The following is an 11,565-nucleotide window of genomic DNA, read 5'->3' as shown; positions in this document are numbered from 1 at the left end:
CCGTACTTTGCACACCACTTGGAGGTGAATAACGTTTGATAATAACCTCTGAGATGGAAAGTGAACGAGCAAAATAGAACAACTGCTTATAGACTATGAATGATAATTAGGATGGTATGTACACAAGAAATAAAAATAGATCAGAACAGCTTTGAACGTCTTTTAATTTTACGTTACTGTTAAGATGTTTTTACAAAGCTGAGAGCGATCATTTTAAAACTTGTCACACCTCAAACAAATAAATAACAACAAACTCTTTTGTGTCAGAAGTTGACCTCTGGCTAGAAAAAAGTAACTGCTAATTTTAAATATTTCAAATCTATTTTTACATTATATGATTGGAAAAACTAAATAGGTGTTAGCCCTCGATGATGATAAAGTTCGTACCATACAAATCGCTGAAAAAAGGAAAGAAGTTCAAACGTGACGTTTAAGCAAGGGAAAAAATGAATTCCAACTTTTCTCATTTTTTCGACGTACAAACAGCAATCGGGTCTTGGTATATCCCTTTTAATGAAAGAACATTAACCAATTAATAAATCCAGTCCTCTTTTATTACAAGTTACTATAATAATTTACTAGAATTAAATTATACGTTATTTTACTCAAAAGATTCTTTCCAAAGGAAGTCATTCGCCGGCTACTATCGGTCGGCCTCGTAGACGTCATGTAGCGCTCACGACGTATTGCGTGACATCTTGAAGAACGGGTGCCAGGGCGACTGAGTGAGCTGAGTAGCAAAAATTCTTTAAAAAAAATAGGGAGGGGGGGGGGGGGGAAATAAAATAACAAATTAAATGACTTAGAGTTCTGTACGTTGGCGATCCTGTTCGTTATCGATATCAGTAATTTCCTGATTGTTGCGATCCGAAGTTTCTTCAGACTGAGGTTCCTGTTCCTCTGTGCTGTCATCGTCTGAATCCTCTTCTTGGTAATCATCGATGTACGCTAACAGCCGCCCAATGTCATCATATTTGATTTCATAAATCTCCTCAGCAGATAGTTTACCATCCTTGTTCAAGTCCATTTCGTGAAAATTCTGTCATAAAATCAAAAGAACAAAACAAACCAAAAGTAAGAGGTCAGAATTGTACGAATTAAGTGAATAAGGATACCTTCCCCATCCCTGCCTTGCCTCTTGTGTTGTCTCTGCACCTGCTTAAACCATTCTAATGAAAATCGACAGAGGAAATCATTTTCATAAGCTTTGTCAGTGCTTTGAACTCAATATCATCTTCTTGTTGATTCAATGTTACATCTCCTTATGGGCAAAATATTATGATGATGAGAATGAAAACAATGTTGTTGATAATAAGGATGATGACGATGAAAGCTTAAAATTACGTTGATCGACATTGCTGCCTCTCTTCACCTCAAGCGCAATCAAACATAAAATCAACACAAAAACAACAAGAAGACAACAATGATGATTTAATGATGATGACATAAAACCAGAAGGCAATGAAGCCTTTTTCTTCTAAGTCATGCAGAGCAGTCTAGGGTCAGGAAAGGGACAAGCGACTTCTAACTACCTGCTCTAGTGTCTCTGTTGGTAAAATTGATACTTCATCCCCAAGGTCTTTAGCATCTTCCTAACAACAAAACACCAATTTCACATGAGCCATCAGCAAACAATGAACTGACTAAAGAAAAATTCAAAAGAATGTTAAATAGAATAAGACCTTTGACAAACACGCTTTAGTTAAAGGGGACTTTTCCACTCCATATATAGCAAAAAGGAAGCAACAGAACCTAACTAGCTACAGGTCTGTGCTCTAACAGCATCTGGACTGGCCCCTGATGCCTTACTTTTGCTCTTGGGTCACTAGGGAATCATAGCTTTTTCATAAAAAGTATATGCTGGGCATCTGGATTTCACAATTTCAGAGCTTTGGGCTCCCTTCAATTTTTCTTAAAGCATAGCCTTGTAGCTGGTATGAAAACAACCTTCCTCTCCTTCTCCTTGCAACAAATGCATTTTTTCAACAAACAGTAATCTGGTTTTCCTATAGTGTATATGTTTTGATTCCACGACATATTTTGAATTGTGAACGATTTTTCCTTTCAGTACCTGAATTATTTCTAAGTAACGCTCCAAGGTTACTGGTGTTTCACCAATGTTTTGCAAAGCTGCTTGCCTGTGATAAAGCAAAGTACACAATTATTCAAAGAATGTATGAAAAATCTAAACCGCTTCATGAAACTGTAAGTCCTACTTTTGGTGGATGTTTCAAAGATAGCTGGACTACATATAGATCAACAACTACTCCAACTCGATATTTCCCCCACTGATGACAGATCATATTTCCAGAAAAAATTAATGAGCCCCATGCCTCTGCCTTAAAATGAGAGTAAGTGCCAACGACTTTTCACAACAGAGATGTTGTGTTTGGCCTGATTTTGGAAGGAAGGTTTTTTGGAAGGAGAGGGCTTTTGAAATCCACAAAATTGGGCTATAATTGTAAAGCAAAGTGACCCACAACAACTAGTAGCTTTAACTTCATGAAGGAGAAAGTTACTGCCCAATACAATCAGCTACAGGTCCCACACTTTTCCAATCCATTTGGCATTGAAAACATGCAAAATAGCAGCACTTAAATATACACTTCTACAAAATAGATTTAATTTGCTTTCTGTTCATACTAGCAGGACAATACATATTTCATCTGACAAGACCAACGCCCTAGCCAACCCACCCTGAAACAAGCACTTCTCTTCAGTGCAAATTTTGTCCAGAGCAGAAAGATGATGGGGCTGGACTTAAAAGAGTTTTTACTGTATGCAACTTTCAGAATTACATCTACCTGAGGGCTTCTTGTGGATGGAACTCAAAGTGATGAAGAGGAAGTAACTCTTTGTCTTTGTAAGGACTGTGATCACAGTCTGACTGGTTAAACTTTTCAAAATGAGCCCACCAAATATTCACAGCAAGATTTCGTTTTCCATAGGAACGCACCTGATGAACCCATCTAGAAATTTCAATTAGTACACAAAATCAACTTTGATGCAGTTTACACTTTAACACTTCAACTGTCTTGATCGGTTTGTTTTAAAATTCTTCCCTCTTGCTCCGTAACATTTCCTTGTAAGTCAGCTATGAGCATTTGGTGTTACATCAAGATAAAAATTTCTACCTGATAAGTTTGAGTATTCTTATTACCTGTTTTCTGGATAATGCTAGGTTGTTACGGTGAGAAGTGACATTAGTGAATCACTTCTGGAGGCAAGCAATAACTCAACCTTTTCCCTGAGAAATGCTGTAACAGGAGAATAGCTGAGCGGGGTAACAAGAGTGTTCTCCATTTCAGAATTATTATTTATAATAAAATCACTCAGGGCATTAAAAATCAGTGGGTGAATCAAGCAGGGTAACAATGATGAATAATGTGTAGCTCATCTGATGGTGAATATTCTATTTTGACTAAATCCTAGTCCACCAGTATTGGCTGATCTTGCAAATGAACAAAGACAATTTGCTGGCAGCCAAAAATTCATGTTTAGCATGTTATAAAAAAGAAGGGTAAGTTTGCCTTGCAGGGATAAAGAAACAATCTCCTGGTTCCATGACAGCCTTATAATAAGGGATTGTCTGTAATCCTGGGAATTTGTACATGTCAACTTGATCTACGTCAACAGTGGAGAATGCCCCATTGACCTTGTCGATGTGTGCTTGCTCAAGATGAGACTGCAACAGAGGAAAAAACATCCATCAAAAAATATTCCACCAAAAAAAGCACACAGTCACACACAGATTCCACTAGTTCAAAAGTTCTTGGTACAAAATCTCAGACATTAGAGGATTGGATGAGTACTTTCAATCCTTCAAGATCTGATTTTTAATGCTCCCCTTGTGCTAAATCAAGATAACAACTTCTACCCGATAATTTTGAGTGTTCTCCCTACCTGTTTTACTGGATAATGTAGGGATATCATAGGGAGAAGTTTCGTGTCAATCACTTCATTTTTAGTTTACACGGTACCCTTTCCATGACACTGCAGCTCAAAATCTGTAGGCTTACTTTACACACTAGCCCAACCCCTTATGTCAAAAGCACCATTGAGAGCATGGTTGTCTGGCTATAAGTCCTCTATATAAAGCTTACCTTGTTAATCATGACTAGTTCTTTTGTTCCATCAAAGAGGCAGTTGATGTTATCCACAGAATCATAGTGGAGCACTGATTTAGTACCACCACTGCTGAACCAAACAACAGCGTCTTGAAGTACATTGGTATAGCCTCCACAACTTAAACTCTTTAAAAGTGCATACTCCTCTGAAAAAGTAACTGTCTTTGTAAGCATGTACTGCCAAGTATTACAATTATTATCAAAAATCAAATGAAAAAATTATTGCTGACAGCAACAGAAAGTATAGTCTTAAAAAGAAGACTACCTCCAACATTAGCTTAAATATAAATAAAGTAAAATAGTCCAGCAATGAGCAAAACATCTTTTTGAACAAAGAAAAATATTCTTATTCTTACTTTGGAATTGTGGCTAACTACATTTAAAGGCCCTATATTAAGGTACCAAAGACAACCCAGTCCCTGATGAGAAAACTTTACAGAGCGTTTATACAGAGTCATGAGTTGTGACTGCTGTCCCTTCACAATTGTCCCTCATAACGGCTAGGGAAGTTATGTATTGGCCCATTTTTAATACATCAAACTTTCAAAGGACCAAATTACTCAAAGAGTTGTAATTTTATTTGTATATTTGTATACTTTTCTTTTTCTTTTAGAACATTCAGATTTTAAAACATCTTTAATTGTAAATAGGATTTTTTTAATTGTAATAGGATTATTTTTATAACATTGTCTTTGAAAAGCCCCCTTGGGGAAAGTCAATAAAGTATGTATGTATGTATGTATGTATGTATGTATGTATGTATGTATGTATGTATGTATGTATGTATGTATGTATGTAAAGGGTTAAAACTGTACCTCTCATCTTAGCTGGAAGAGTTTCCACCAAGTAAATATCTTCATCTTTGTAACGGCTGATAAAATCTTGCAACTTGAAATGAAATGTTGCCAGTGATCTGTTTTCTTTTTTACCTTCTTCAACATCAATGGCCTCTTGCCCAAATTTTTCACTAGGTTGAAGATACGATATAAAATAAGAATGTCATTCAAATGAATGAGGTTGTTGTCCTAAAAAAAAAAATGAATTCCCCACAGAGGTGTTATGAGAATTTTGAGGGGGGGTGGGGGAGGAATTCAAGGAGAAGCTTGTTCTCACAGAAAAGTTTGCTTAGCTTTAGAAATTAGGGTGTGTTATTCCCATGAAGAAGGGATATTTAATGAACTGACACTGCGAAGATAATTAACAAACACAATTGTGATCAGTTTGAGAGATAAAATGTCTCCCTCCATTCCACACATTACAGACAGGGGAAATTTTTTTAATTTTTGATTCCATTCTTAGCTCCACCAGAATTACTTTACTATGCTTTGCTTTCAATGTCTCTTATAGTTTCAAATGATATCATACTTTTCTTTCATTTGAGGAAACAAAATAAGTGGTAGCAGCAAGACACAATCGATTTGTTACCTAGGAGCTACAACATTACATCAAGAAGTCAGAGGGTCAAAATAATGCAACAATCGCTTCAATAACTTTCAACTGTTCTTAAATTTGAAAAAAAAATGAACAGGTGAATCATTATTAATTTATTATTCATGCCGAGTTAGTTTGCATCACTTGCTCAATATCTTTTGCTTTTCATGATAACCTTTTTCCATATCACGTTTTAAAGGAAAAGTTAACCTATCTTAGCTTTAAACAAGCCAATTTATCTTTAATATTCATTGTTTTATAATATAATGGGTAAATAAGTGTAAAAGGCTTGCCCTAATTTTTATTCAGTCTGACCTAAATATAAGTATCTCAAATTTTGTTGAAAACAAGCAAAAACTTGTTGAAGGGAAATAAACATTCCCTGCTACAAGTGTAGAAAACTGGTTGCCCGAAACATGCAGCTCTGCTCTCTGGTTATTTTTCTAGGCTAAAATAATGTTAAAAATCATTTGAAACTAGTCGCCCGTAAACTGGCAGAAGTTTCCTCGTTGATTTTGACTTGACGTGGACCGAATGCCTTTTTTCAAAATGATCTTGACTTTGAGATATGACATCCACTATATATTTTCATCTTACCTTAAATATTGATCCGTCCATTTAGAAAAAGCAGGCATTTTCTTCGCTGCTCCCTTAAACAGCACAGGTTTTCCCGGAAGAACATTTTGATCAAAGAATTCCCGAGACGTTGGAACAAAGTCAGTGCTGTCCAATACGCCTAATGGAGGCTGATGAGAACCTAAAGGTTTAAGATGACCAGGGGGATGTTCAGACTCAAGGGCTGATAAAACCAAAATAAAATTTAAAATTAATAGAGCTTTCATTGTCCCTTCAGAATGAGTCACTTCGGAGTTATGGCTCTCGGAGAACAACATACAGTATTTACAAATCTGTCGAGCGTTTCCGAAAAATTACCGAGTAATGTACGTCAGCTAGTCGCCGATAGATTATCGACTACTTTTGCTCACTTGACGTCACGCAGTAAACATGGACGCAGTTCTATAGCAACTCAGACCCTAACATTTGATTTCATTAGCTTTACAATGGCTTTGACAATGACCTTTAGAGCTCGTATTAGCTGATTACAAATTCTTGTTTTTCTATGGGACTCAAATATTGCTCAAAATACAATTTTGTACGCCGACTCTGTTAGTTCACTCGCGCGGAATTCGATCGTTTCGAAATGGGCATTTCGGAGATTCAGTCCGCATCTTAGGTGGTTTTAGTTCACAGTATTTCGTCAAGTCTCTATTTATCTTAGGGTTAGTGGAATTCGGAAGTGCAGGAGAGAAGGATCTAAGGTTTCTTTACCTACAAACAAGGCAAAATGATGGCAACAAGAAACCCAAAGGTCGTCCCAAAGCGAAAACCATCGAAGCCTCAAACGAGGGCATCAACTTTATCAAATGAGCAAGGTAAGCTTCAGAATTGCCGGTGTGTGGTGACTGCCTCGGCTTGATTTCACTACTCTACACACGACGGGAGCTATGTAAAGGTGGAAAATCTGGTTCATTCTTCGATGAATCATAAATTTTCTGGTGTTTTACGTAAGCTTTTGTTGATTTTTGAGTTATCCTGTATAACTTCCTAAGAATCGAGTCGATCACAAAATAATTCGATCAAGATTTGAATTCAAAACAGCTGAGTGATCATGTGAATTGAAGAAAGGATGTTTTACTAATATAGAGAACAGAAACTAGACGTCGACGGAATGTAATCACTTTATTTATCACTTACGATGTGTGAGGCGCTGCATGTAGCAGGAATCAGTTCCTGGGGTCCTGAAATAGTGAGGGGTTCCAATTTGATTTGAATTTTAGCTGCCAAAAACAGTTAAAGATGCATATTTCAGAAATTTATGATCCTGATACATGTTTTATTGAATTTTCGTTGTTTTGTTAAAATTGTCCTGCTGATTGCTGTACTCAGCTCTACCACAGCTTTCCAACTCAAAAGTTTATGTTCTATTGGATATCACCTGCATAGCAGAGTTCAAGGTGCTTCTTGGAAAATGTGTGTTTTGTAGTCATGAACTTTCCCATGATGGTCACCGTAACTCTCAGGAACCATATATGTGATCTTGGGTACCTGAGACAACCTTCTTGCTAAGTGCATGAGGCCAACCAAAATCTTCACCGAAATAAGAAAGTGAGAAAACTTGGGAGGGCAAGTTGTCTCACTTGGGCTACTAGCCTGTCAGGCAAAGCAATTTTTACACATGTAAATACTTCAGCTCCCTTGCAAAGAACAGAAGGTTCAAGTTTTGTCCATTGTGTAATCTACTTAGCTGTTACTAGAGAGACTGTTACTCGGGGACAGCTGTCACAACTCACAACACCAAATACCTGTAGATGTTATGTAAAGTTGTCTTAGGTACCTGGTAGGACCTCAGAGAGCAAATGTAACATTTGGAAGGTTTCAAAGGTCATGTCTTTAAACCATGAATTATAGATTTTAAACATATCAGAATGCTGTGAAGAGTAAGGAAAAATGCTGCTTCTCTGATCAGTTGCAGTCAGTTAAAGGATATGAGTTGGCTGTTATAGGAAATGCCTCTTGCAATGTAAGATAAAGATGCAACAATGGTTAGAATCCAGTAGACAAAAGTAATTTCAATGCGACATGCTTACTTTAATTTTTCTGGATCAACTGTAATTTCATGTAGGCCAGGTACACGTAGGACTGGTATGGCTTTACTAACAATCTTTCCAAGGTGTACCATCATGGCATCTCTATGCCAGAAAAAAAATTGTAAGTAGTTATAATACGATGGATCCTGCGAATCTGATAACCATTTATCTTTGAATAATTCTTTTCAACAGCATGGACTGACACAGATGACACTGAGGGAACCAAGGAATCTGGAGAGTCCTCGGAGCAAATAAAGGAAGCAGCTCTTGAGCCACAGAAGGGAAGCTTGATATCAGTCAAGGAAGCAGATGAAACAAACAGAGGTACCACTGAAGATGAAATGAATGGGTCAGAAATAAATGGAGTCCATGAACCTCCACAGACAACTGACACAGAAGTCCCACAAACAACAGACACTGAAGGAGTGAATGGTACTGAAACTGACTCCATGGCAAGTATGGAAAGTGCCACAAGAAAAAGAGTGAAAAGAAACACTGTTGTACCCACAGATGGTGAAGACAGTGGTAGACAGACTCCAGAATCAAGGAAAGGTAATAATTATGATAACTTTTGTCAATTAAGCCTATTGTTTGAATGTTATTTGGTTTTTGAGATTTTAGTTATCTGTACATTGCTCAGATGTTGTGTATTTTTTATGATCCTTTTTGTCAGGAAATAGAGTTATCTCATTTTGAATGTGAAAAGATTTAATCTTGTAACTCCCAAGATCTGACTGTCAATTCTCCCCTCTAACTGCTACACATTTCTTTGTAAAATGGTTACAAGAATTTGATTTTAGATAAAGTCCTAACAACTTCTGCCTGATGAGATTAAGTATTCATAGTACTTGGTTAGTGGATAATGTATGGATATTGTAGAGAGAAGCTGTACTTTAATCGCTTCTGGAAGTTGAAGGGTTAAGACTGTGGTACTGAGAGACCTTCTATTTTTCTCAAGATGCGTGGAGTATTGCTGAGACGGATGCTGATGTTGAGTCTAATGCTGCATCAAGTCGACCCAGCTCTGCTCATAAGGGAGCAAAACAGCGCCCTGTGACTGCAGTTGCAAGACCAACAACAGCTATTGCACCAGTAGAGAGACCAATGACAGCACCAGCCACCCAATCACGTTCTCAAGTTAAGCCTGGGACAAGTAGTGGCACACGACCAAAGTCATCAGGGTCCCGCCAGAGATCGGGTGGTGAAGGAGAGGGACTTGATCATCCTGCATCAATGAATGGGGTGAGTGCCAAATTTTAGTTCATGTTATGAAGTGGAACTGGACATTACATGTTAATGTTATATACAGCTGGTATATACAGCTGGTAATCTACCATGTGTATGCATGTACCAGCCATATAGGCTATACATGTACAAGGTGTAATTATTATAGATGAAAATGAACTTCAGGTAGATATGAATTCAAACCAGTGTCATTTGATGAGCATTTGCCCTTTTCCAAGCACATTACCATTAAACAAAGAGAGTTGCAAATAAAGCTAGTTTGAAATCATTACTCCTTACAAGTGTATTTTTTTAACTTCAAGTTGTAAATGTGTGGTTTTTTAGCATTAGACTTGAAGATTTCTAGATCTACTTGTTGTCATGTTTTAGTCTCAAGAGATTGTGCCATGGGAGGAACCATCTCCAGTGTCCAGTGAGGGTTTCAGAGACAGAGGTTAGTTGCAGCAGTAGGTTCTTTTTTTACCTTCTCTACTGTCGTGTACAATACTAAAACTACATTTGGCTTACTTATGACTTATAAGATAGGCAAATTTATGGCTAATACCTGGTAACTATAATTATGATAAACCATTACGCTTTTCTTACAATTTGTATGCAATGCTTTAACTCCTTATGATTACTTTCAACCAAAGCTGTAGTTTGCACAAACAGTACGTGTCGCTTTAAGAATTTTCAAATCTTTGTATACATGAAGCCTTTTTATTGGTTTTTTGCAGAAAGTGCATCCAGTCGCAGTAGTGGTCTACTTGCAGTACCTCAACTGCAGGGAGAACAGAATGCTTATATACCATACATCTATGCTAAAGAATGTATTCAAAGGGTATGTAGCCATTTCACTGCATCTTTCTGACTACATGAACATGAAATGTTACAAATTAACTAGACCAACATTTGGTAAGTTTCAAGGTTTGTCAGGGAAAGCTTGAACTGATTGGATGCTCTGACTTTTACATTTGTATTTTGTAGCCACAACCACAACATGAAAGAACTTAGTTGGAAGTTTATCGTATTGACCAAAGTCATCTTCCCTTGATAATTTTCTAATTGTCTGGTAAAAACTTACAAAAAAGTTAACAGCACGCTTGGACTAGAAACATGATTAATAATGCAAAATTGAAATTCCATGGCTTTTACTGATAGGAGTTCAAACTTAAAAACTTACTTTAGTCAGTGATCATCTATGCTGGCATAGGTGAAAATTCTCTGCTTTTTTTATTGTGATCCATTGTCTGTGGTATGGTGCAGGTTATGGATGATATGAAGAAGATGAAAAGTGGCCATGTAAAGGTTGTTGATAATATTCAAGAGCAATACAAAACTCTGGAAGATGATATTCAGGTATTCACTTCGACATTTTGATGTATACTTCAGCCAACCTTGTAAAGACCCCTCTGCCAATCAGGCTGTTTGCTCTGACAAACAAGGGCCAAAGCTTGAAACGGCAGCTTTAGAAACTCTTGGTGGCCAATTCACATCGTCAGCCTACACTGTAGTTAATATAACCAAATTATCTAGCAGTACCATAAAAGACAACACTACACTGTTTCTCTAGAAACTCACCTCCTTTACCAGTAAGTTTGGTTAATTGATCACCTGGCTTTTGCCCACAATGAGTATCATCTTTTTTTCTCTGTTAGCCAACTAGATCCTTTTTGACCCATGAATAAAGTTTGTGCAGTATTCGTAGACTAGTTTCTTCTCTTCTGACTAACTTACCTCTGTTAATTAAATATGCATGTTTATCATTATAGGGAAATCTTACATATAATATACGCATCTTTTCCTGATTTTTGAAGATGTTTGGTGCATCAAATCTTGAGCAGTCTTTTTTTCTTATTGTTTGTATTCATTATAATTATTAACAATTATTGTTTTGATTTTTCAGGCCAAATTCAACACCTTTGTTCTTAACTTACGCAATGAATATTCTAACAAAGTCACCACCTTCCGTCAAGTTATCACAATTCATCGCGAGGATTCATTTCGTACAAATACTTACTGGCAAGAAACAGTTAAGGTGAGGTCTTAACTCCTAGTGCCCATCCAGGTCTAGTACACCAAAAGTTAACTACTAAAAGGTTCATTTTTGAGACAGGTCTTTGCTGATCAAAATA

General features: G+C 36.9%; 2 protein-coding genes across 2 annotated transcripts in view; one reads left to right on the top strand and one right to left on the bottom strand.

The window, feature by feature from the left end:
- Nucleotides 1–532: 532 nt before the first annotated feature.
- On the bottom strand, nucleotides 533–6,479 carry LOC111336606 (tRNA wybutosine-synthesizing protein 5). The gene is made up of 8 exons (XM_022942763.2): nucleotides 6,156–6,479; nucleotides 4,943–5,094; nucleotides 4,104–4,273; nucleotides 3,531–3,685; nucleotides 2,805–2,969; nucleotides 2,072–2,138; nucleotides 1,533–1,592; nucleotides 533–1,039 (listed from the first exon to the last, which is right to left on the bottom strand). The coding sequence occupies exons 1-8, from the start codon at nucleotides 6,449–6,451 to the stop codon at nucleotides 803–805; spliced, it is 1,302 nt and encodes a 433-aa protein (XP_022798498.2). The 5' UTR covers nucleotides 6,452–6,479; the 3' UTR covers nucleotides 533–802.
- Nucleotides 6,480–6,598: 119 nt separating this feature from the next.
- The window catches only part of LOC111343079 (uncharacterized), a 29,314-nt gene continuing 24,347 nt past the window's right edge, over nucleotides 6,599–11,565 (top strand). Inside the window, exons 1-7 of the mRNA XM_022950252.2 lie at nucleotides 6,599–6,991; nucleotides 8,399–8,758; nucleotides 9,165–9,448; nucleotides 9,821–9,884; nucleotides 10,168–10,271; nucleotides 10,697–10,789; nucleotides 11,337–11,468. Of these exons, the coding sequence (XP_022805987.2) occupies nucleotides 6,904–6,991; nucleotides 8,399–8,758; nucleotides 9,165–9,448; nucleotides 9,821–9,884; nucleotides 10,168–10,271; nucleotides 10,697–10,789; nucleotides 11,337–11,468 (1,125 nt within the window). The 5' untranslated portion in view covers nucleotides 6,599–6,903. The remainder of the gene's footprint in view (nucleotides 6,992–8,398; nucleotides 8,759–9,164; nucleotides 9,449–9,820; nucleotides 9,885–10,167; nucleotides 10,272–10,696; nucleotides 10,790–11,336; nucleotides 11,469–11,565) is intronic.

This window comes from Stylophora pistillata, chromosome 4 (assembly GCF_964205215.1).
Source record: "Stylophora pistillata chromosome 4, jaStyPist1.2, whole genome shotgun sequence".
Taxonomy (NCBI): Eukaryota; Metazoa; Cnidaria; class Anthozoa; order Scleractinia; family Pocilloporidae; genus Stylophora; species Stylophora pistillata.
This window is presented reverse-complemented; position numbering and strand designations above follow the sequence as displayed.

What these genes read in the sequence shown, in the direction of transcription:
- LOC111336606 (XM_022942763.2), bottom strand. Translation starts at nt 6,451, where the DNA reads ATGTTGTTCTCCGAGAGCCATAACTCCGAAGTGACTCATTCTGAAGGG. An exon ending in TGTTTCTTTATCCCTGCAAG is followed by an intron (nt 2,970 to 3,530) that starts GCAAACTTACCC and finishes TGAAATTTCTAG; the next exon opens with ATGGGTTCATCAGGTGCGTT. An exon ending in GTTACTTAGAAATAATTCAG is followed by an intron (nt 1,593 to 2,071) that starts GTACTGAAAGGA and finishes TTTTGTTGTTAG; the next exon opens with GAAGATGCTAAAGACCTTGG.